Genomic DNA, 26,344 nt, shown 5'->3' with positions numbered 1-26,344 from the left:
GGTGATGACCTCGTAAATCACGGCCGCTTAGATTGCGCCATATTAGCACCCGTTTTACGATGCACTTAGCGAGATACGAGACAGGCAACAGGCAGGCAGCGTCGAACGAGCCTGTTTTCTCGAGGGTCACGCTGTGGCTGCTAAAAATTGACGCCGCCACAAGGCGAGCAATTAAAGAAGGACTATTCGGTGTTTAGTTCGAGTCAAAAACAATAAACAATAGTGGTACGAAGGAGCAAGTAATTGGCTCGTCTGTGCCAGCGCCGACAACAACAATGCGAGTCGAGAGCAGCCGTCGTAATTTGCTATACGCATGCACAGGATACACGCCCACGGTAGCGTCATTGAGTATGTAAATGTTCCGGGGCACCTGCAGTGATAAATTGATTAGCCCTTCCCACCTTGTATCCACTTTCTCACTCGGGCTGCACGCGCGTAGCGGAGTCTCAGGGGCCGCAGCCAAGCCTCTTACGCCTCGGCCGATCCGCGAATCCTGCAACGGCGACGCCGACGACGGCGAGAGCCGAGCACTATTCGGCAGTGTAATAAATACGTAATATCGATGCTCTTCGCATATTACCCGGCTCGCCCGCGATGTGCAGAGGCGCGCGGAGGCAGGGCGTATATTTCAAGCCGGCTGCGCCAATTAACGATGCATCTTGGAGCGCGCGTATGGATGCGCGCGAGAGCAATATTCAGCGAGCGAACTCGAATAATTGATAACCGTGATCGATGCAGTCGACTGCCGTTCTAAATAAGCCGGCGAGGAATCAATTAGAAATTCGAAAAAAACGACGACGCTTCCGACTCGAAAAATTACGAGCCATTAACTCCACACACAACAAACAGACGAGCACGCGACACACAATGGCGAGCGAGGAATGCGTTGAAGGGCCGACTTTTGAGACTGTGTTTGTCGTCAAACACGCAAGCTGCATCTCGGGGGAGATCTACTCGAGCCGAGCGGAGAGAGAGAGAAAGAGAGTACACGCGCTGGGGAGCAGCGCGCGGGGCGTCGCTTATTGCGTGCGGTGCATTCCGCAGATCCGGCATTGTTTTCTCTCCGATCTCGGCAATCTGTTGTGGGCCCTCGAGTCGAGTGCTTCTCTCTCTCTCTCTCGCTCTCTCCTGCGTCGCAGCTAACCCTCGCCTATATGTACGCATCTCGAGCACCGGAGCTCGGTCTCCTCGTCGACCACCCTCTCGATTCTTTTCTTCGCCGGCGCACGCGCTTGCGGCTCTCTTGTGCGGATGGCTTCGTCAATTAGTCGCCTATTGACCTAGACAGCGCCCGGCTGTGAGTGCGATTTTCAACCAGGCGGAAAAATTGCTCCGCTCGCTCGCTTTGTTCTCGGGCCCGGCCGGAAGCAGCGGTTTAACCGGCTCTTGTCGCTTGTCATATCGCGCCTTTGATGACCCCGTTAAACTCTCGTGCGTACAGTTATGTTCCCGGAAAAAGAGACGAGACGCGAGGGGTTATTAAAACATTCGCGCGACAATTAAACGACCCCGGCCAATCGGAGTAACGAGCGAAACTCGCGGAGATAAGCGCTCCTCCGACCTTTAAAAAATCTCCGTTTCACTGCATTTTCTGCCGACGCATCGTGTGCTGCGCTGATCATGAAGCGGCAACGGCAGCAGCAGCAGCAGCCCAGAAAAAGAGGGAAAGAGAGAGGCGGGCATAAAAGCGTGGCTCGTGTTGCCGCTAATTAACGAGCACGAAGGTGTTGAAATCAAGTCGCAGTATTTCACGCGGCATAGCGGCGGCCGCTCTCTCATCGGTCTTTCAGGCCTGGAAAAAGGATGTGCGCTCTCTCGCGCGCGCGAGGAGGAGAGAGGATGTCACCGCTCGGGACACACTGGAACTAATAAGCGGAGCGAGAAACAAGCCGACCGCCAGATAAGCGAGAGCTCGGGCCCCGACGCGCGATAATTTGTTTCGGATGCGCGCCGGGCCTCTTCTCTCCGATTCTTTCACCTGCAGCGCGACGTCTCTATTATGAGGCCGAAGATCGAGTATTCAAACATTGTACGCGTGCTAGCAGAAAAATGACGGTCGATATCGCTAAACTGCGGTCGTTCTCTAGTAATGTCACGACTGTATAAAACGGCTGAGAGTCCTCGCATAACTTTTAATTTTAACGAGCCGCGGGAGAGATTCGCGCCGTTTATAAACCGCGCGAGGTCGCTCTTTCTCTCCCGCTGCAGCAGGCCCGCTCCTGCGTGGGCCTGCAGATGAAAAACGAGGAGGCTTCCAGCAAGGCCGAACAGTGGACACGAGAGCTGCGAATCCGTCGTGGGAGTCGCTCTCGCACAAGAGTCGGAAAGGGCGCACCTCGAGAATTCGCGTATGTACAACGCTGTAATAAGAATAAAGCCTGCGTGACTCTGATATATGCGAGAAAATGCAAATACTGCCGCGGCTCGACCGAAAGTCTGCGTCAGGAAAAGTATATTGGGCACCTGGGACGGGCTTTATGGATTTTCCGTGAGCGTCAGTGTGTTTTCGTGCAGTCATTAAATTTTACTTCCATTCGCGTCGTGAGAAGGAAAATCGCATGGTACCCGCGGCGACTGACAGTCTCTATTAATTGAATTGAATGGAGAGCGGAGGATAAAAATCCGCTGGAAATTTTTATCTGCGCAGAGTAACATTACTCGACGACACAAAGACTGCATTCAATTGTCATGCAAAGTTATCCCGGCGAGCCACCGCGACGAGCATAATGAAACTCGAATCCAACATATCTATTTATGCGCGACAATAATCGAAACCCGGCGTACGCCTACACCGACGGTTCGGGAGAAAAGAGACAGAGCTTTTCGAAAGTCGCCGCTCGCGAGCGCAATTACAGCGCACGTTGAATGTCAAGCGGGCGCCGCGCTATATAGTGTTTTCCTTTCTCGAAGCGCGCCTCTCTCTCTCTTCAACCCTCGAAGCCGCCGCGGTCTTTCTCGCTGTTGTCCGAGCCGGGGCCCTCATTGTACACCGACACAATAATAATTGCTCTAATGATCGCGTGCGCCGAGCAAAAATGCCTCGTAATCGCCCTGCGCCGGCGCATACACACATATATTTAAATGCATCCTTAACGACGCGGCTCTCTCTCTCTCTCTCTCTCTCTCTCTCTCTCTCTCTCTCTCTGTCTCTCTCTCTCACCGTTGGCGCGCGTACGAGTGTACGTACGTGTGGACACGTACAATGCATGCAGCGCTCGGCGCTCTCTGCCTTTGCCCGCCGCTTTTTCTCTTTTTCTTTTTCTCCGAGAGGTGCACGGCCGTATGTTGAGGCTCGCGAAGGCCATGCGAACAACGCCGGCGAATGCGATTAAGCCGCGCCGGCGAGATTCTTTCTTATTCTCCGGCTCATCGCGCGAGTCTATCTTATTTTGAAAATTACTTCGGCCTTTAACTTTGCGTCACAACCTTCGGCTATGAAATACACGATTCCGCGATTTGATGAAATAGTATATTGTGCAACTAGGGGGGGAAGGGCGATTTCTAACGAGGGTGAGATTTGCGCACGAGTTGGAGTCGAGGGCATCGAAAGCGCACGAGACGGAGACGAGTGCTCAAATTTCACCCAAGGTAGAAATTTCCCTCCCCCCTTGTTGCATACTGTACTTTTTGTGACAAGTGCCTGTAAAGACCCGTTTTCATGCTTATAGAGTGAATGGTAAGTTGTGCATTTTGAGTTGTAAACCACTCTCTTTCAAAAAATATTTTTCAAAAATTTGATTATTTTTGAGTGTTTTTGAGTGTTTATGAGTAGCGAGAGGGAATAGCCATTCTCTCCCGCTGCAGCGGGAGGGAATGATTCCCTCCTGCACGCTTGACATGAGCAGCTTGTCATTCACTTTAGAGGCATGGAAATGGGTCTTTTTCATGCACGTGTTAAGAAAAAACCCTTCTCCAGCAGATGAGTACGAGAGTACAGGTGGAACATTTTTCCGCGACGCCGCAACTGAAAGATACAGAGCGCGCGAGCGAGCGACGGGGAAAAATTCGGACCGAATAGCTTGGACATCAAAGCCGGCGCTTAAAAAAACCCCGAAAAAAAAAACCAAGTCGAGTCGCACACCCCCAGAAAAACAAACAAACGAGAGGCGGCCGAAACAAAACGGAAAAAACAAGCGGCGTGGCTCGAACGCGTTAGTCGAAAAAAGGGAGAAGAGTCGAGTGGCGAGGCGAAGGGTAGTTTTCTCGACTGGTGGAGAGAGAGAGAGAGAGAGAGAGAGAGAGAGAAAGAGAGAGAGAGAGAGAGAGAGAGAGCATGCGCGCATGTACACCAGTCCGTAAATAGCATATATAGGGCAGTCACGCGGAGCGGCGGTGGCGAATGCCACCCTCTACGCCTCGCTTTTCTCTCTCTCTCTCTCTCCACGGAGTTTCGAAACCTACTCGCTCGCTCTTTCTCGCCCAACAACCCAGACCCTGCAGCTGTCAAACGCAGCCAGAATCTTCTTCTGCTCGTGACAGCCTGGAAATGAAGAGAATGCCGCTGCCGCTGCCCTGGCGTATCCTCGCTTTCTCTTTCTCTCTCTCTCTCTCTCTCTCTCTCTCTCTCTCTCTCTCTCTCTCTCTCTCTCTCTCTCTCTCTCTCTCTCTCTCTCTCTCTTGCTATGCGAGTGCGTGCGCGCGCGTTTTCGGCTGCTCTGGTATATCCGTGACTGAAGTTCCGCGAGCGAAAGGAGAGCTTCATCCGCGATCTCTCCTTTCCCTTTCTTCTGGTACACGAGCGGGAAGGGGTGGCCGAGGATACCACCCTCGGCTTTAATCGCTCCGCTCGCGGATGCAATTATTTTCGTCCTTTTTTATTCTTTGCGCCTGCCGCCGCCGGGATCCGCTCGGCGAGCATTTGATTACGCTCTTATTGCTCGATGAGGGAGAAAATGAGAACGAGATTGAAAATGGAATTGATAATGCAGAAGCGCCTCGTCTCGCTGCGTGTGCGCGATTAAATTATTCCGTGTACCGAAATAATTTCAGATTAAGCATTGCTTGAAAAAAATCTGCGACCGATGCAGTCGTATAGCGTGTACACTGTACACACATCCAGAGCTAGCTCCCTCCGCGTCCACTTTTTGTCGTGTTATTCCTTTTTCTCCTATTCGCCCGCGCGCTTTTTCTCTCCCAATACTATCGTTCGTATAAATGCACTCGGCGGGAGGACGGCAGACACAGACGCACAGCCACCCACAGACAACCCCTTCGTAAATACCACATTTTAATTATTCCACAGAGGCGCTCGCTTTTTTCCGTTCGCCAGCAGCCCTGTGCGCGTTCGCCGTTTCCACGCGGCTGCCGGCTCTCTATGATTGTAAGCGAGGGAGGAGATACAAAGAGGGACGGCGGACGATGAAACGCGACGGAACAATGCGCGCCTGTAGTCCCATAAAAATTGAAGAGCGTCGCCGGGCGTTACGTCCGCGAATTCACCCCCCCCCCCCTGCAGCAGCGCCGATTGAAGACTGAGCGAAATTTGAACTCGCCTCGCTATTCCACTGTGAGCTTCCGCGCTTTCGACTTTATTATCGCGATTGAATTTTACGGGAGAAGAAATGACTCGCTGTATCTTCGCAACGCCATTACGCGCAGCTGCCACACACGCGCGGGACGCATGCAGCATGACGGACTACGCGCCGGTGAGAATCTCATATCGCGAGTGATATTGCACGATAATGCACGTAATTACGGTCGGACTTTTCAGCGGCGAGGCGTTTTCAATTTCAGGTAGGAGCGTAAATTACAGCAGCGAGTAAAACAACAGCGCATACACGAGAAAGGTTATATGGAAAAGAATGGAGCGAGTAGAGAGCGAGAGGCAGTAGAATTCGAAACGCAGATGCACCGTCGACGGCTGCTGGCTGTTTAATATCAGAGCCGCACGTGGGTACAGCTCGGAGACACATTTCACTAATATTACAGCAGAAGTGCGCGAGAAAGGGGGAAAGAGCGAGTGAGACAAAGAGACTCATATTCACTCTCCTAGTCGCGTGTACGCTTTACATATCTCTCGGCGCATTAATATATTCAACGCGTATGAATATTACGCCGCGTGCAGCGTGTACGTGTGCGCGTGCGTGTGCGCGCGCGAGAGGAAAAGAGAGAATGGAAAAAGGAGAGAAGAAGGGGAATTGCCGCGCGGCTCACGTGTGCGGCGTACATTGGCCAAAGCATTGTGCCTATCTCGCGGGCTTCATGAAATCTGCGGCTTTCATTGTTCTACGACGGAGTAGAGCTTTGTGCTTTGTGCGAGCGCGGCGATTCCGGAACTATTCCCCCGGCCTTTGAATAAGGAACTAATGAATATCCCTGGACCGCGCGCGACAACGCTTCTCTTTCTCCTCGCCCCTCCCCTCTGCTGCTGCTCTCGCTCATGGCGCATTCGCTTCCTCTTCTCTCCGCGCGCAGCGAGAATGACGGCTTTATTTCGCGCGAGGAATCGGCTCTCTCGCATATGCGTATACCTCGTCGATTTTCTTTGAGCGCAGATAATGAAAGCATCCCTCTCTCTCTATTTCTCTCGACGACAGTGTTCGAGGCCCGATAAAATCGCGGACGCGAGCGGCATTTGGAGGAATACGGAAAAAATCGCAGCTGGACGCGTGAGAAGCACGCGTGTGTCCACCTCTCGCGTGCACAGCGCAGCCGCGCGGTCAAAGAAGCTGCAGCGGAAGGAGAAGAAGCGAAGACGACGACGAGGAGGAGAAGAGAGGCCGTGCGAGCGAGAGAGTAGAGGCCCGCGGTGATGGATCGTCCAATCAGTGCCGCAAGATGGAGCACGGAGAGAACGAGCCGGCGTGTGCGTGTGCTGTGCCTACCTTAGACTCCGCGGCACAGATAAAGAGCGAGGAGAGGAGAAAGAGAGAGAGAGAGAGGGAGAAGAGGTCATGGTCGGATCGCTCCTCTCCGCTAATCGAACAACGCAAGCGCGACTCTGCCGCGTATTAACATGCGCGAGAGATTCTCTGGCGTCTCTTGCGTAACTCGGCGCGCGCATTTTTTGCTTCAGTCATCAACGCAGCCGTCACGCTAATGCCGATAAAAGCTCGCGAGCTCGCTGGTGCTCGCTTCTCGTAACGAGCCCGTGGCCTCGGGGATTTCGGTGGACGCGAGAGGCTCGTACATGTACACGCGCATCGAATCACTGCCACCGGCTGTTATTCGCCTGTTTTTTCGCCGCTCGCCACTGAGAATCGATATTATCTCGGACAGATCGGCGCAATTATTCCGCTTGGAGCGCTGCCATTACACACGCATAACAGGTGTGCGCGGGCACTCAGGAAAACTGCTGCGCGATGGGATGATTGCGATGACGCGTTGCTTTGGGCGTGAGAGAAAAAGTGCCGGTAAACGCGCGCGATTATAATACTTATTAATTATTCATGCAATTAGCGTACAGGCAGCTGGCAGTTGATCGTTCGAGCCTCGATCAATGAAGACCTATGATGGCCTTTTACGTACGGTATTAAAGAATCCTACTATGCTCGTCGAACTTTTTTTCCGTCGCTTAAGCGACCGCGAAAAAATCGCTTTGCATAAAAGAGACTGCGTATGCTGCGAGGTCCGAATCGACAAGCTATAGACTGCAAGCTCGGAAAACATCTTGGATATACGCGAGAGCGCAAGCAATCGTAGTAAAAGGCAGCCACAGCGTCGGGCTGCGAAATCGGCAGAGACAGGGCCGAAACCGCGGTAGTATCTCTCTGCCTCCGCAGCTCAGGTATAACTTTGAGCCCGCGAAACTTGCGGTTTCGGTCCGGAGGAGGACGGGGAGAACATCTCTCAAAGCGGCTGCAGGAGGGAGCGAGAGCGAGTGAGATCTCTCGGTCGCTCGCAGGGAAAGAGTCCTTCCCAAACAATGCTAATAAATCTATCGGGAGGCCGCGGCCGTGCTGCTGCGGTGGCGCGGCGGCAGAGCCGGCGGTTCGACGCCAAACTTCCGTTTTCCGCCGTTACCGCCGGCCAAATCTGCATCGACGAACGGAAAACTCGGCGATTGATTGATCGCCGATATTCTAGCCCCCGGCGTCGACCGGACGACGAGGACTTGACTTCGTTAGCCGAGTTTCGCCCGCCGGAGCTGCTCGGAATTCCCCGATGATTTTTCCTCGTCTCGCCGCACTCGGCTGCATCTACTGGCCCGAGATCAACTCGAGCGATTAAGAACGCAGAAAGAGCCGTCGGTTTGCCGGTGTTGAAAAGCCCTATACATACACGGTAGATTTTTGCCGCTCCTGCCACATAATTCTTTGGCAAGTGAGCTGCGCCGCGCTGTTTTGAAAGCGAGCGCTGCCGCACTTCAGAGGGAAAAGCGAAAGACATGCGGCGGAAAACGAAGCGCGCAGAGCAGCCGACGCGAATACGCGGGGAAAGATATATATATATATATATATATATATATATATATATATATATATATATATATATAGAGAGAGAGAGAGAGAGAGAGAGAGAGAGAGAGACGAAAGGGAATAACTAACAATGGCCGCCAACCAAAACATCCAATAAATCTAACCGGCCCAGACCTCAAGCCCCGTGGGGTTTTAAACCCACTCTCTCTCTCTCTCTCGCTCTGATCGTCGTCTACCGCGCCTATATACAGAGTGTATAGTATACAGACGAACGCGCATACACGTAAACTCTTTCGCCCCTACGCCGAAACCGAGCAACCCTTACATTAAAGGCAGACCTCAATGTCGACCTGCGGGGGTTGGAGCGATAGGTGAAGACAGCGTTTGCAAAGTTAAAATTCGAATCTACTCGCAATTTTCACCGTTTGACGTTAATTATACGAGCCAATGGGGTGGCATGTCCCCGTGTGCGGTTTGCCCGCGCGATACACTCTTAAGGCGATTTTAACCCCAGCGGATTTTCCGCGGGCCATTCGCGCGCGATATGGCACACAACCCCCCTCCCCCCCTCTCGAAGCACAACTGCTGCAGCTTTTCGTCGAAATTTCCGTGAATTTGTATGCGGTCACGTCGTAATTCGTTTCGCAACCCTACTCACAAAGAGAGAGAGAGAGAGAGAGAGAGAGAGAGAGAGAGAGAGAGAGAGAGAGAGAGAGAGAGAGAGAGAGACAGACAGACAGACATACAGAGAGAGAGAGAGAGAGAGAGAGAGACAGACAGACATACAGAGAGAGAGAGAGAGAGAGAGAGAGAGAGAGAGAGAGAGAGAGAGAGCAGGGCTGCCGGCGGCGCATACGCACACAACATGCGCGGAAGGCCGGCTCTCATCTTTTTCCGTATCAAACATTCAAAAGTACCGTGTGCAGGCGAGGGTCGACGCGTGTCCGAGGCCGGACCGCAAATTGTTTCTAGCTTTTCGTAATTTTCGGCAGAAATGAAAGCGCGCTCGCGCAGTCCGAGATAAATAATAGAACGCGACGCGCTCGAGACGCCACTTCGCTGGCCGCCGAGAATTCCTGCCGGCGCTGCATGAAAAATTCATAAAAATAACTCGGTTAGTAGCTAGCTTGTGTACGTGTCTCTCTCCGTTGCGTGATAGGGAATGCCATTACCGCGTCAATAAATAATATTGGCTTTTACAGTTTCACCAGGCGGCGCCGGTTATATTTGGCCGAGCGGGCCTCTCGGTCCTTGCTTATTTACCCCGTCTGACTTCCGAGCGAAATCGGCGCCATCGATCACGCGAGTACACAATTAGGCGCCAGTTGAAAAAGACTCCGAGTCGATCTCGAATCGTCGGAGACGACCCGCACGCCCATGCTTATAACGAGCGATACGCACGAGGAATCGCTATCGTCGCACCGACCGCGCATGAAAAACGTCGGGGGGCAATCAGTCATCTCTTAGCCGGAGGAAAAAGGCGAGTCGCTTATCGATTGGCTCGGATCTCAAGGTCGAGCTGCCCGACGTCGAAGGCATCATCCTCGCCACCCTCTCGGCATGCAGCACCGCTGCAGCAGGGCCTCGTCTGCCAGAGAGCGAGGCTGGGCGGAAGGAAGAGGTCCAGCAAATGCGAGGAGCAGAGAACGAGACCGAAAAAGAGGATAGACAAGTTGAGCGCGCTCGACCGAGCGAGCGAGCGCGAGACAAGGACGGAGCGACGCGCGGCGGCCGGCTGCCATGGTTACCGTCGCATTCCCGCCTCGCTTCGTTGCCATGGAAACCGCAGTCGCGCTAACCTTTCGCAGCAGCGCCCCGCCGTCGTCCGAAAGAGAGGGAGCGGGCTGTGGAGCGGAGAGGAGGAAAGGAGCGAGCGAACGCGAACTACTTGCTGCAAGCGTCCGATGTGCAAGTGCTGCGAGTAGCTACGCATTCGTAAGTAGTAAGACGCGCGCAACAACAACTGAAAATAACCAGTTGATTCGACGTGATACGCTCTCGATCGGCTGTACAGAAAACTTCTTGCCAGTAATGCAAAATTCATATAAAATGCTGTTAGTTTCAGGTCCCATCGCGTTGTGTTACATGTTAGACTCCAACCGATATTCCGCGGTAGCTTTTGCCATTCGACACGCGCGAATAGTGCAACCTTCGAAAAGCACTAAAATAAACGACGTCATCGTCGACGAGAGCAGAGGTGCGCGACGTATACGTATCAGGAGCCGCGATTGGTCGTCGCGCACCACGCGCTGGCGGGCATCAATATTTATTCAATGCGGCTAATGCTCGCGCACGCGGCTGTGTTGGCTCACGGAGATATACGTGCGCGCGTGTTTATGCCGTAAAACCGCGGTTCTCGCTCCACCCACCGCCTCTCTGCGGCCGAACGGCAGCAGCGAGTGCAAATACGCACGCTAGGCGCGAGTGATTGCCGCGGCACGGCTGCATACACTGTTCTAACCACGTCTGATTATCTTTCTCGCTTCTTCTGTGCTCTTTATCTCGGGGATTGCACTCTTATCGCAATTAACGGTGATATTTCATTGTATTTTCTCTCGCTGCAGATACGAGCGATCGCTCGTGGCACGTTGAACGTGCTCGTGCGAGCGAAATGATATAATTTGAGGCAAGAAACTGGTATTAATGATTTTCCAGGAAGGCATTTTTGCAGAAATGAAGATTGACTTACCGGGACTGCCGAGGAAGACGGAGGAGTAGAGGACGCCGCGTCGCGCGGCATCGCTCGCCGCTCTTTGCGCGTCTGGCGGCGAGCTCCAGTCTCTTGGACGTTGACACCATTTACCTGCAAAAAAAAATGCCTTTTATACAGCGAGCCCTCGACCACAAAGCAGCTTCTTCTTGTCGCTGCTCGCGGGTGCTTCATTGAAAACGTCGGAGAATGCATCAATCTTTCTCCCTGCGTTCTCGCGATGAAAAAAAATCAAGCAAACAAAAAGAAACGCGGATACTGACAATTTCCTTCGCGCAATAAAATTGCAGCGACTTCCCAATACCGCGGCTGCGCTCGAGCGGAGAAAAGGTCACGGTATACGGAAAATAATAAAAAAGATTTATCGCGATTTTTTATGTGTTTAATGTAGAAATAATGTTGTATCGAAGTGTGTAACGGGGAGCCGGCGAGAAAGATAAAGTCAGGTCCTTTGGTTAGGCCGGTCACGTGTAGGGTATACACACGCGCGGACACACACACACACACACACACACAAACACGTCGAGAGCCTGTACAGAGGCGCCGCCGTCGCCGAGGCACACTAACCGCGAATATGTGCAGCGGCTCGATCGTAAAGGTGCCAGCCAGTAAATCAAATTCCCATGAACCGGCCGTGCGTGTGCGCGAGTGTGAGTGTATAGCGAGATACAGAAAGTCGGGCCGCGCTTAAAAACCTATAACGGAAGTTATGACACGCGTTATGTTTTTCCGGCCTACGGCAGCAGCGTCGGCTGGAAACTTCTCCTGCGCGGCGCAAACGAGATGTGTATAAGGCGCAGGCCGGAGTACGCGGAGCATCTAGAATTTTATTCGCCGTTATACCGGCCGCGTGGTAGATGAATTATGTTTATTTACACAGGACACTTTGATGCAGCCGTCGTTTTTACTTTACGTCCACTCTAGTTTTTCCGCGCTGGATTATCTCGGCGTAGTGCGGCTAACAGGATTCAGCCTCGAGTGATTGCTTTAATTTGCTTTCATACCCGCTCCCTTTTCGTACGACGTACAGCGGCGATCGAAAATTCCACGCCGGCTAATAAAGTGCCGATCAAGCCAGGACTCGTGCGAGACAAAAGCGTGATCACGAGCGATTATCCACAGCGGCCGATCGAAACAGATCTCGCGAACAACAACAAAAACGACGACGAGCCGGCGCGCACTCGTCGTCAAATTACACGTTTGCTCGATAAAATGAGCGACCTTTGAAAGTGGAAGCGACTGCAGTTTCGGCAAAAAAGCCGCGCCGATCTCGCGCACGAGGAAGACGAGACTCGCTGCATGGCGAGAAGGAGAGCGAAAATAAGCGTGAAGCAAATAAGTTCTTAATTGTCAGCGCGACATGGGTGATTTTATCGCGTGACGTTCTCCCTCTTGCTACATTTCTTTGCGGATTGCAACGCGTGCAATCTCGCCAGACAATTAAATCGCGCAATTACATTAATTGGATGAGTGCCGTGCGGCAGCTGTATACTTCGGGGTACGCTATCCGATCACCCGGCGTGCGTCACATATATAAATGCACGCACACAGATACGAGTAGCTTATGCGCGGAAGAATCCGATAAAGATAAGCTGCTATGTATCGCGAATTTTTCCAACGATACTCGGAGAATAATCGCTTAATCCGATTCGCCAACTGTGTATTTCTGGACTGTAGCTGTTTCAAGCCGCGGCTCGGGCAACGAATTGAATCATTAATTATGTGCGCGATCCAATAAGTAGAGGAATCGTGCTCGCTATTACGCGCTGTGTCATACTAAAAATAGGCTCGGCATTTTCGATACACCTAACCTCGAGTATAGTTGTATATATAATATCTTTCCCAAACATGTACTCCTCGTGCAAGCCGGTCGTGATTGGGCGACTACTTCGGAACTATCATTGCGTGACCGGGGCGAGTAGTAACGGCCAAGATGGTGGGCCGACGGAAAACACAGGTATAATCGCAGAATTCGACGACGAGACACACGCAGAGGAAAAACACGCGTCCCAGTCGAAAAGCAATCGAAGACGGCCGTATACCTATAGAGCCTGCGCAGCAATTTCCCAGATGTGAAAATAGGAGAGGTATCTACTTTATTTCCAGGCAGATCCCGGCTGAATGAGAATACACGGTAGAACGGGCGGGCGGGGGTAAGCCGCGCGGCGAAGTAATTTCACACGGGATGCCGACTGTGTGTATACGTGCGAGAGCTGCAGCGACGAGGGAGGCAGCCCAGGACCGCGGCGCAGTCTTATCTCGGGGAATGCGAAGAGAGCGCGGAGAGTGAGAGCGCGCGCGAGCGGGAGATGCCCCTCCGACGCGAAAATTATATTCTCGAAAAGCAGAAAATTGCTTCCCTTCGACGAATTCGGGAATTTCGCGCCCTATCGAGGACCGTAAAAATCAGCCGCGAAATTACACTTCCGCGCCGCCGTCTCTCTCGGTCTCTATATATACAGACTGCCTACACTCCCCCTCCTGCCGCGCGCGTTATTCGGCCTTTCTCATTCATTTTTAATTCTCTCTCTCTCTCTCTCCTCTCTCTCTCTCTCTCTCTCTCTCTCTCTCTCTCTCTCGTAGTCGAGCGTTTCTCGACTCCACGACTTGTACCGCTTCGTCGTTCAGCGACGAATTTAATCAAACGATTCGGGCGATAATCTCTCGCTTATAGGAGTCGGCTTGAAACAAGGTAAAAAAGGTAAAGCATCTCTGTCGCGTTTAGCGTTTACCAAAGAGCGATTAGCGAGGAGGAGCGGAGGCCGGCCACACCTTCGTTCGGACCGGCAATTTGGTAGCCCCCAAAGCTCAAAAGACAAGCGTGCTCGCGTGCGCTCGGCGTTATACTCAGCAATTCGGAAATAATGAAAGGAGCCCGGACTCGCTCTCCCTCCCGATATAGTATACCTCCAACTCCGCGGGGATCACCGTAATTATACTAATGGCAATAGTTTGTAGCAGTCAAGCGCGAGTGAAAGAGAGAGTGGGCGCAGGCTGCCGGGCCCCGAGCGGTGACGAGTGCTTTAATGCAGGGGTATCGACCGAAATCGCGCGCACCCAGCAGCGAATGACTGGTCAATTCCGGGCCGGCCGCACACAGTCTCTTCTTTCCCCAAAATTCACTGCCGCGTTTATCGGCCAGTTTAGGTTTTATTAAACGATTGCCGTGATTCCGGTGCGAGGCTCACTGCGCACGTAATTGCCTCCAGCACACCTGGCTCGCCCTTCCGTCTTATACGTGTATTATTACGTCGAGGCCGCCGCATTATTACGACGTTATTCCACTGTTGTGCGACACGCTCGCCCCGCACTGTGCAATCAACGACGACACGAGTTTCCCGCATGAATAATGAGCGAGCCGGACTGTGTAGAACTCCGCAGAAGCGTGCGTGTTTTAAAATTCAACTCTACGCTGCTGCAGTTCCAAAGGAACAGAAACGGAAAGTTCTGCGCTCGGCTTGAATTAATTATATGCGCTGCCAGCCGCGTCGCGGGATTCCGCTTAGCAGCGCATTGCGAATTTAACGTTATAGTTATGTTGTCCGCTGCGCCGAAATGGGCATACGTATAACGCGGACGAAGACGATAGCTCCGAGCTCTATACCTGACGCGCCGTTTTCGCGGCAGGAGGAGGATCGAGAACGAGAGATTTATGGCCGCTCGGAGACACTGGGCAATCCTACGCATCACCCGATCAACCCTGTAACTCTGATTTACCGTGGGAATGTCAAAAATCGGCTTTTCAGCTAATCGCGCCTCCGAAACCAGAGCGTTCAAGTAGCCTTCCGGGAAAGCCGGCGACGAGCGGAGCGGAGAGTGACACCATATACGCACAGGCGGACGGCGAGCCCAAAAGATCGGGTGACGCGAACACGGGAGAATCAGCTCCCGAGCGTAACGTCGCTTAAGTTGATTCTCCGCGAGCGAGCGACGAGTCATGCCGAGGATGACGGGAGGCTGCGCGGCAGAGTACGTCGTATAATACACGCGAGCAAAAGATACAGCGGGCGGCGTCGAGGAGAGCCGCGCAACGGGGCGGCACACGTCACGATCGTTGGCGCGTAGCGCCGCCAGGGCTCCTCGCAGTAGTTTATTTTTACGCCCGCGGCGATGCCCGCGTGACAGTTATAAATTGAAACGTGATTCGATGGTCGCACGGCACGCGAGAGCGAGCGAGCCCACGCGTGCGCGTACGCCAAACTTAGTTCCGCCGAGCCGCGGAAGAGCTGCCGATGAGAGCGCGTCCCCGCGGCGTGTATTTTCATCGACTCAGGAATTTTATTTTCGTGCGGCGTCGTTGATTAGGAAGCGGCGCGAGATGATCATGATTGCAGCGATAGCGAAACCGTTCGCACTCGGCTGGCTCTTATTTCCGCGCGGATTCATCTCTCGGCAAGAGTGGGAAATTCCCCGAGACTCAGCACTTTGCTCGCGAGCAACGCAGCATCTTCCGCGGGTGTTTTCCCCGTCTCGAAAAGAGCAGCGTGAAGGAGGAAATAGGCAGCTGCTCGCTAGCATGTGCCACCTCCGCCGAAGAGACAAAGTGGGCGACGCAGCAGAGCGCTTATTTTCCCAATAACCCCATCAGAGAGTGCCTCTCTCGCTCTTCCCTCGCTCCGGTATAAATAAATCAATATATAGCCCGGCACCCTACTCTTGCAGAAGCTGTACACAGCCCTCTCTCGGCGCGCGCAGTGACGTATGAGGCTCATCTCTCGGAAAGGCGGCTATACACAGACTACCCTGTTATTTTACAGTTAGGCTCGTTCCACCCCTCGTCCTCGTGCTCATCCTCCTCCGGCGCACTCATCTTCCATCGTTCGCTATCTATATCTATCTCACGCTTCTCGGCGCCCGCGCGCACACACACACGACTCCCAGGGGAGGCTTTTGTCCTCGAGCTGTAAGCGACTTCCTGACAGGCCAAGTTTGCACCTGCTCTCCTTCCGCAGGCCCCACTCGCTCTACTTATCTTCTCTAGGCTGCTTCCCCCTTTGCTTTCCCCGACGCGATGATAATCCTCGGATCGGAGCTATACCGTGCACCGGCTCTCTTTCTCTCGAAGCTGCGCGGGCTGATGCGGATATGATTCTCTCCGCGGCGGCTCGGTTCCACTTTTTGACCCGGCGAGGCGAGTGTGCGACTGGCGGCGGCGTGGCGAGCGATGATGCGTCCTGTTGTTGGCCGATCCTTCTCCCCTGTCCGCGTCCCTCTCCCTCTTGCTCCCACGTGCGCCATGCAGGCCGATTTTCTTGATTGCGCAATTCACGACGGTCCCTTGCGAAATCGTACATGCGCGGCGGAAACGAGGATGGATGCGATGATAATGGAGACATTCGTTCAAGATTTTCACTGCGTAAAAGTCTTTGTATCAAACTTCTCCCAGCGAGCTTAGTCGCGGAGCTTAATAGTTTTCGACTCTGTTTACGGAGCTCTCCATAACTATTCGCCAGCTCCGATTCACGCGATCGGCGTCCTCGGTCACACACAAGCGCGCGAATGGCTCATACACGCAGCAACAACGCACACACTGCGCGATATGACCTCTGTCAGTTTAATTCTGTCGGAACCAGCAATAAACCATGAACCTGACTGCGTGCGTACGGTAGTAGGGGCGATGCCAGTGCCACTGAGCAAAATAGAGAGAGAGAGAGAGAGAGAGAGAGAGAGAGAGAGAGAGAGAGCGAATATGTTCGATTGTAATTAGTAATACGGCACGTCTAGATTATGCTCGAGATTTTGATGCGAACACGTGATGTAGTTTGTACGAGCGCACACTACTGGCGCTGGTAGCAGCAACTGCCTACCTGTCGGCCAGACGGACGACTCACTGAGCGTGGCATAGTAATTAATTATGAGCAGCGGGGATGCGCGATATTCTCGTCTTACACATGCTGCCGCCACCGCTCTGTATCGTTGTATTATAGTTGAGGGCACGCCACCGGCCTTTGCCTATAACGCAGCGCGTGTTCTATAGCTTCGAGTCAGCGCACAGCCACGACGACTACCTAATACAAAAGACAAATATGGACGGACATGACACACTGTTGACCACGCTTATATCATCGTGCATTTTTCTCTCTCGCTAATCATCAAAGTGTACAATGGGATAAGATCGCTCCGAGAACGTAGGCGAGAACGCTAAAAATTCGCGCGCAGTATCCTGGAAAACAAAGTCCCACTTCATTCGCGTGTGAGAACACCTTTGTATTCATTGAGTCGCTACAAAGCGCGGCCGGCACGTTACGAGCGCCGCTTGGATTAGATTAGACTTCGCGCGCACACATTGGCTGCTGCTGCTTCCGCTGAACGGAAACGAAGAAGCCGCCTCGCACGGATAAGGATCGGCCCGTGCGATTTTACGCGAGTCGCTGCTCTCCGCGCGACAGCTGAGAAAGAGAGAAACCGAACTTCCGGCATAAAAGGCAAATTCAACGATCAACACTTTACAAACACCTCATAGAATTACAAATTTCAACGCTCGCGTGCTTCGCGTACTCGCGAAACCCCCTGGCTGTTTGCTCTGCGCGCGGCATTAATTTCTGACGCGTATGCGCGCGAGCCGGGAGAGAAGCTATCCTCCGCGGCAGCTTGATTAAAATTCAAATTCGCGCCTTCGTTTGTTAACGTTTGTTTATCGAGTCCGTCTATCGTCAATTGACCGCCGCCACTGCAGAGTATTTTTAACGCGCTGCAAAGAAAGAACGCTCGAGTTTGTGTGCGCCGCTGAATATGCATCGCAGACACGCGAAATTTCGTGCGCCGCGACGACACAAGTCGGATCGGATCGAACACAGGTTACGAAATGCATCAGCGTGTACAAAATAGACTCCATTGCGACTAGAAATTACGAAAGTGACGTCAATGTGTCGTGACTCTCGTGACGAGAGCGTTCACGGTTTAATTAGTCATACAATGCGTCCCCGAATCACCGACGGCCGCGGCGGGGAAGGGAGAAATTTCGCGAGCGCAGGCCGATTCTTCCTCCGACGCTTTCACCGCATCAGGAGCGCCGGCACGTCGTTTTAGAGCGCTCGATTCGGCCTTTTGCCTCCGCGACGCTTCTCCTTCGCCATCCACTTCGCGACTCGCCGCAATTGATCGCTCGCTTTCTAGGTTACGCGACTTAATTTTGTGCGCCGCGCGACTGCGTAATATATGTGCATGCAGCGCGATATCAGAGATTCAACTGTGACATTCAAGGAGGTTGGGCGAATCCCAAGTTTTCGATGCAGCGCGAGACGAGGCCTTTTATCCTTCAAATCTTTTGAATCTCTTAAGTCGCTTGAGCCCCCCGGATGAAACGCTTGGGCGATATATTCTCGCGCGACACCTTCTGAAATATCCTCACCGCGACACCCGGGGCGAAGAAAAAGATTTCGTCTACTTTTTACATTTTTAAGTGTACCGTATCCGCCGTGCATCGTGCTCATCTTGATGTCGGCTCGAAAAAGAAGTTGCAAAACAACATGCCTATTTAGACTTTTATTTACGAGCTCTCGCATCCCAGCAGGTATTAATTATTAATGAACTTAATAATAGACTATTTCTGTAATTGTTACGAAAGTATTTTCTCTCGGGGAGGGCGACTGACGAGCGCGTTTATGCCATCAGGATAGAAAGAGAGAGAGAGAGAGACAGAGAGAGAGAGAGAGAGAGAGAGAGAGAGAGAGAGAGAGAGAAAGAGAGAGAGAGTGCTGGGCTAACCATGTGTTATAAGCGAGCGCGCGCGAAGAGCTGCGGCCAGAGGGAGATTTAAAAGGTTGCGGCAGGTCGGGCGGGGGACTAAATGATGATAAACTATCTCGACGGCCCCATGGGCGACGGCCGCGCGTAGACTGACCCACGGGCGCTTTGAATTATATTCTTTCGAACACGAGAGGGAGAAAAAAGGTCAACGGCGAGCGGCTTCGAAGCCTAGCATTCCGAGCATTCTTGGCCCCGCGGGACAATTATGAAATTTCGAAAACTGTTCGTGAGACGACGGCTGCGCGGAATATATCAGTTCGAAACCTTTTCAAAATTCATCAAACGCAATAAATTTTTGACGTCCCTTATCTGCTAAAACTGCATCTTTATCCGGCTCGAGCTCTCACCAGCGGCAATTAATAATCGCATTGGAACTAATTAAATCGGGAAAACATGCAAATGCCCGGTGTTTATATATTCCCCGAGGGCGAGCTGCAGCGTCGACCAATCGGCGAGTCGCACCGCTGCCGCGCAGATAAAACGCGCGCGTTCGACGGTAAGAGAGAGAGAGGGGGAGAGGCAGACAAGTTCGGACTGCGAGCCGTGCTTCGGGAGATTCGATTACAAATTGGTCATAAAAATGTATAAAGCGAGCTCGCGCTTCGTTAATTAGATTTTTGTGTGCATGCGGCGCGGCGGGAGCGCAGGGGATCCGAGAGCCGCCGCAGATTCAATCCTATACCGTATAGTCGTCGATATTGAATTCGATTTGGAACCGGCGCTGCTGGCTCTTTCTTTTTCTGCTGCGCTTTTGTTATTCGATTGCTGGCTTTCGATCGGCTTAACCTACGAGTTCTCCCCCCCCCCCCGCGGGAGAACTCGTAGATCAATGTAAACAAACGCTACACAACTCGACGACGCGTGGAGGCTGTGCGGATTTCATTCATGCGTTCCACAAAAACAGAACAATTAAATTTATGCACGGTGAATTATATACGCAACACGTCCAGAATAAACGAGTGAACAATTTGCGTAATACCGAGGTCCAGCGTGAAAGTGCTAACGAGCCATCTAGCCCTGCCAGTGCTGCCAACTGTCGGCAAAAACGGGAGTATCGGGCGCCTCTCTGTAGCGACGCGCCGCGAGCTACGCTCGAACTACGTCGGCAATTCTCTCCATCTCACTCTCTCACAGCTCTACAGTGTGCAGCAAAACCGGCCCTTCCCTCCTCGCGCGCACTTACACGCGTGAAGGTGCACACATGTATATACACAACGCATACGGCTGCAGCTCCCCTTTCGCTCCTCCCGAGCGCAACACGCGATTCTCCGTCTCTCTCTCTCTCTCTCTCTCTCTCTCTCTCTCTCTCTCTCTCTCTTTCTCTGCGGACACGTACAGCGATGCGCATGCGATACACATATACACGGTGCGCACACACCAGCGCGAAAGTCCCGCCATGGCATAAGGGAAGAAGAGGTGGAGGTGGAAGGTGCAGAGGACTACAGCAGCGGCAGCGGCGCGGAACGAAGAGGAGAGAGCGAGAGTGAGAGGAGGGAGGACGAGAGGGAGGAAAGAAGAAAGAAAGTGGCGGCGCGGCGCCGGTTTTTATTCGGTAATTACGTCGTTAAGCGCCGCGAGAGCAATTAAGACGCAAGAAATCGAACAACAATCACATTTACGGGCCGCGTCGTTGCTTCGGCTGTATGCCGTGTGCCGCTGTCGCTGCTTCTGCTGCTGGTGCCCGTAAGCGGCGCGTATTGATCCGCGATGCGATGGGATGGGAAAAGGAGAGCGAAGCCACGCCGCGCGCGCTACCTCTTGCAGACCGAGGACAAAGGCAAAAAGAAGAGGAAAAGAAAGAGTCGACAGAGGGAGGAAAAGAACGCGCGCTAGATATATGGGAGGGAGGGTCGGAGGGATGAGATAGGGCTGAAGCGAGAGAAACGAGAACGAACGGGCGCAAAATACAGGGGCGAAATTAAAAGATTTTCTCGACTTTGGGAAAAATGAAGTTTCTCTGTGCGGAGGGCAAGCGTTGACTCACGGCTTTTTATGCCGGCTCTCGCGAAAGTATTATACAGAGTCAGCTGCTTTGAATCGCACGAGAATCGTCGAGCATAAATAGAGATCAACCGTTGCTCGAACAGCGCAGGGTTAAAAATTGCTTATACTTCTTATCGAGTCCCGGCGCGCGTCCGTCAGCTCGTCAGAAGAAATTAGCAGCAGCTATCGAGCCGTGAAAAGTGCGCCATACCATCGGAGCCGGGCCCTCTCGTTCGCTCACTGCGCTGCGCCTATAAAATGCGTTTAAAGTGCATGATACGAGAAAAAGAGAGAAGCGGTGGTGCTGCTGGAGGGGGGGGGGAGCGTGTCTAATGACGTGGGAAGAAAAGAAGGAGAAGCCGAGAGAAGCGGAGATGAGGGAGAGAGCGAGTAGGAAAGCATGCATACATACACAGTCTCGGCCGCACGGCGGCGAATCAAACGATATCGGGCTTCTGGATTAATTTATGCAACGAAGGCTGTTAAAACGCGACACTCAAAGGCCCGCCGACCGACTCGCAATCACACACGCGACTAACGTCGTCATGACCACCACCAAGCACGGATTCGTTACGCATTGTGGCTGCTGCCGCCGTTGACTCGATAGCGACGCTCAATACCGATCTATAAAGTGCGCATTTTTTTTCTCTCATTGCGAATTTAGGTCTCAGTGTGCTTTTTAAGCGAGTTTTTTCATCGTCTAGAAAAACAAAAGAAACACAGCGCAATCTTCGAAATGGCCTCTTTTCCCCTCGCTCTTTCGCTCTATATTTATACTCTGCTCGTCGTCGAGCCACCATAAATCGACTAATCTGGCTGACCTCCGCGAATCGTCTGGCGCATGCGCGACTCGGGCCTGTCTGTCGCGCGCACTACCACCGAGGCGTTTTCTTTGCTCTCATGCGTCCTTATGATTCTACGCTGGCCTTTTTCAAAGTTTTGCTCTCGTAACTTATTTTTACACGCCTGTTTCACGGAATCGCTAAACGGTCAGAATTAATTAAAGCCCCTGCGCGCGCGCGCGCGCGGTTTAGAAAAAGAAGCATAACTCGAGTGTCGCTTATGGAAAATCAATGCTGGAGAGGGTAAAAAATTAAACTTTACGATGATTTTATGTTCTCAATGAAATCTTGAATATTGCAATTCCACTAAGTTTTTTCAGTTTTTTTTTTCTGGTTACAGTTTTTGTTTGCCGTTTTTGTGGCGACTTAATAGCGTGTTTCAATAAACTACTTTACCCTGTAAGTTATTAAACGCGAGTGTTTGACGAAATCGTAAAAACGATAAAATTATTGCTGCCAGTTGACAAAAAAAAGATCGATAATACGCGTATCTTACGATTATTGCGGCGTAGAAAATATCGATTGAAATTGCATGCAGTAAATGGTTCGCGAGTGTGAGAGTCTCGCAAAGTAATAAAATAAAGTCACGTCCTTTTTTATCGAGCGCGCGTTGCCAGCGAGAAGCAATGCGATTTTGACAGGCTTCAAAGCCTAAGCAGCGAAAATGTTTTTCCAAATTTAAAAGCACTTTGAAAAATCGGAATTTTCCCCTAAAAGCCTCGATTTTAAAGGCTTCATCTCGCGAGACTTCAATTTCCTCGGACTGGTGCACAGAGAACTCTCTATCGATTTTATCTGGCTCTCGGTGAATTATCTCTCTTTTGAATTCTCAAAATGCTTGGAAGCGCTCCGCGTGATGTACGATCAAAATATCGAGATCAGAACCAACTTTCGAGTACGAAATTTCCGAAAGCAAACGCAACATTTCATTTCGCGACTCCGGTAAACAATCGAGGTTGATCGCGTGATCCGCAGCCGTAAAAAAACTTGCGAGTGACGGGAGTGCATTGTTTATTGCTGAAGTAGAAGTGCAGAGTACATAAACATCGCAGCGGAACAATTGAAATGATTTCATTGCGGTCAGGTATGACGGAAAGCCTGAGCTCGAAGTGCCAGCCAGTCTCTGCTTCGCGCTCGAGCAGCGCGAGACGGGTGATTTATACAGGCACAGCACTTATGGAAATAACCTGCAGTAGGCGCGAGGAATCGAGGGCGAGGAAAAAGCGCAAATGTCTTGGCCGATAATATTATTATGCTAACGGTGCGAGACTAGGATCGACAAGGCTTCGTCGTCTTGTCGTTGCCGTACAGCTGCGCGCGTCGGCGTGGCACTCATCTGGGAAAATCGCACTCGCGTGTGTGACTCTGTTTTCCAATATGTTTCCTTTGCCGCGGGCGAGTACAAAGGCGTACCATGATTACCGGCATAAACTATGCATTAGCATGTCATTTAGAAGTTTCCTATGCGCGTTCTATAGGCAATGCAACCGTTATAGGCTATACGCTGCGACGATAAGCGTTGCGAGAGCACAGCTCGTCGATACACTGTGTAGTAAGTAGTATCTCACATTGAAAATCAACGACAAAAGCAAGTTTGGAAACTCGGAGCAAGTGGTCCCTCAGCTTTAATTTAGTCGACGAGCTGTTGCCAGTGTAGCATTGGTCTGTATTCTGAAAAATCTCGAACCGACAATGACGGAGTTTAACAATAAAATCTGATGAAAAGCTGGGGCGTTCAAAAAATTTAATAAAGAGAAAATTACGACAAAGGCAGGAGGATCAAAAAAGTACATGCAGGAAAAAAGAAGAAAGAGAAACGCGAAGAAGGAAAGCCCGCGCGATAGAGCTGGGCAAAACGAGCAAAAAGCTCGAGAGAACGAGAGAAAGAGAATCGCTGCAAAAATAAAAGACAAAAAGCAGCGACAGGGGATGGAAAGAAAGGAGGAAGAAGCCAGCGGCGGCGGCGGCGGCGGCAGAGGAGAGGTACTGGACGTATAGCGAGGAGTGCGCGAGCAGAGCAGGAAAGAGGGATGGAAACGGGAATACGATTGGTTTGTACGGGTCGCCATTTACACAGAGGGGTTGTTCTCTCGCTCGCTCGTTCTCTCTCTCTCTCTCTCTCGCTCTCTCCTTCTCTCTCTCTCTCTCTCTCTCTCTCTCTCTCTCTCTTGGCTGTTGCAGGGAATCTGCGTCAGAGGGACGACGCAGCAGCTCTTGCCGCCGCCGCCGCGTCTGCGCGGTTCCTTGACCCTGGATCTCGGCGCTTCAGGACTGGAGGCTGCGCGCCGTCGCCGCCGCCGGCGACCAACCGGCTTGACGGACGTCGCGACGCCCTACGTCACCTTTATATCGCCGCCCGACGCCCTCCGAGCCGGGCTCGATCGACGACTCCGGCGCGGGAGAGGAGCAAGAGAAAGCGAGACCCGCCGAGCCGACCACTTTCTTCCAAGGCTTTTTCACGCCGAGTTCTATTCCTCGAAAGCAAACGCCATTCAACTGGCGGATGGACGAGCGTGATTAGCGACGTCAACGGCTGTAGGCCAGCGTGAGGAAAAAATACGATATTGTAAAAAAAGATCGTAAAGGACGAAACGAGCATAAGAGCGGCAGTACGGTTTATCGCGAGATATAAAAATAAACGCTGTAAAGCTCCCCATTTCCGGAAGAGCCTCCGGGAGGGGGAGCAGCTCTCGTTTTCCGATCCGTCGGCAGGCGCCTTTATCAACATCAAGCCCACTTCTCGACTGCAGGCTACACGGCTGGCTGCGCGACTCGAGCGCCGGGCCCGTCATAAACATGTCCGGGCTGCACGTGGAGATGTATATAAAAGCACTAGGCCAAGGACCTCCTTATTGCGACGACCTGCCTCAATGTATACACACAGCGCCGAAGCCCGAGAGCAAAGCCGCCTCGTAAATAACTCCTCGAGTGTGCGCGTGACCCTTTTACGCTTTCGGGGAAGTATCGCTGCTGCGAGGCAACCCCTTAACACTCCGTCGATCAACCGCTGAGAGGCTCATCAATGGCGCCCTACCACCGACTCGTCTTCGTCTCTCTCGTGCGACGGTTCGTCATCCGGCGTCCACGCTCGTTAACATGATTTCAGTAAACGCATCGATACGGCGCGCGAAAATTGAAAAAACACTCTTCGAGTCGGAGTCGATAAAGTTTTTACCGCCGACGAGACGAGGAGGAGCTGCGCGCGCAGGTCAGCTCGCCAGTCGAGGAGGGGGCGCGACCAGAGGGGAATCGCAGCGGCGTGCAGTGTTTAAATTTAAATATAATGCAAATCGCGCAGCGAGATAAGATGAATAATAATCGCGGTGGCGACTAGTGCGGCTTTACGTGCCTCCATTGGGCCGCCGCGTGATAAGCGCGCAAGCGCACGAGCTGAGCCGGCCGCGGCTTGCAATTACTGTTGAGCCTCCGCAACTTCTTACCCGTCAAAATTATGGCTGCAGCCGAGCTCGATGCCGCGCTGACACGAAATGCCGTTTAAGCTGCGGCTTGGACGAGAAAACATTCTGCGCATCGACGGTGTACTTGAATTTACCGCATAAGATCGTGGGAGCAAAGCGTATGCAGGTGTGCACTTACGTATACGAGCAACCCGCGATCGCGGATAAAGCTGCATCTCCATCCAAGGCGCATTTGTCGGTCCGTTTCGAACGAATTCGCAGCGCGGATGTCTTTATTGTATTAACGTTTCGAATGGACTGCTGGATAAGATAAGGCGCCTCCTAGCCAAACTGAGAGCGAGAGCGCTGCAGCTGCATTATATGGCGCTCACGGCGAATGCGGCGGCAGGAGAAGGTGGAGGAAGAGAGGATCTTCATTGCCGCATACTCAATGCGGCAATGAAGATGCGCACGTGTGTTCAAAGCACATTGCTTGAAAAATGTCAGCCGAACATTACTGCAAATTATTCACGAGTGCGAGTGTTAAAGCGCGAGGAATCATTCGGAGCCAATTTCATCCCGCCGGATGATAAACCGGAAATCTGCTCCCTGTAGCATCCGATAGTCTTGCCATAAACTCGGCGCCCCATAACGTGGCAGCTCCAAGAATTTCCGCAGTAGTAGCAACCGCCCCATAAACAAAAGGCAATGACGACTCGCGCTCTCAGTAGGTTAGTGCAGGCACGCGTCTGGGTGCATCGTCGCGTTGTGTGTCTACCGCGGCCGCACGGGCGGCGGGAGGGGAGGCGGACAACTACCGCTGCGCGGCGTAAGAGAGGAAACGAGCGGGGGAGGGAAATGGGGCTGACGCTCGCGAGAGGGAAGGGCATGGGGTATTAAATCATAGAGCCGAGCGCCACCGCCGCTGCCGCCGCCGGTTTACTACCGGATAAAACGCAGTGACTGTTATGTTATGGACCACCTGTATGCCTCGACCCTGAACTCGCGCTCTCTTGCACAGCGGAGCTATAACACTCCGGACTCCCTATGCACAGCGGCGAAAACGGAGTGTCTGTCTGAAGAATCGTGGAATCGCGCGGTAATCGATGCGCGATTAGACGTTCAAAGCGTAAAACGACGCCGTCTAGAGCTGATTCTCCGTAGAGTGCACGCTGTAGGCTCTGATTGCCCCCGGCCTTGTACACCGGCGAAGAACGTAGAGCCCCGATGAATAACCAATGCCCGTAATAACAAACTATGCGAGGTGTATACTGTACACACAGCGGAACTCGAAGCGATATCAAT

At 52.4% G+C, this 26,344-nt stretch overlaps 1 protein-coding gene across 5 annotated transcripts in view; it reads right to left on the bottom strand.

Moving 5' to 3' along the window:
* Positions 1-26,344, bottom strand: part of LOC100117144 (homeobox protein homothorax) — a 326,708-nt gene that overhangs the window by 149,124 nt on the left and 151,240 nt on the right. For all 5 annotated transcript variants that reach the window (XM_031929885.1, XM_031929884.1, XM_031929888.1 and 2 more), the window contains one exon: positions 11,047-11,160. In XM_031929885.1, coding sequence (XP_031785745.1) covers positions 11,047-11,160 — 114 coding nt within the window. The remainder of the gene's footprint in view (positions 1-11,046; positions 11,161-26,344) is intronic.

The sequence above is a fragment of the Nasonia vitripennis genome, chromosome 4 (assembly GCF_009193385.2).
Source record: "Nasonia vitripennis strain AsymCx chromosome 4, Nvit_psr_1.1, whole genome shotgun sequence".
Classification (NCBI taxonomy): domain Eukaryota; kingdom Metazoa; phylum Arthropoda; class Insecta; order Hymenoptera; family Pteromalidae; genus Nasonia; species Nasonia vitripennis.
The sequence above is the reverse complement of the archived record's forward strand: the minus strand, read 5'-3'. Positions and strand labels throughout refer to the sequence as shown.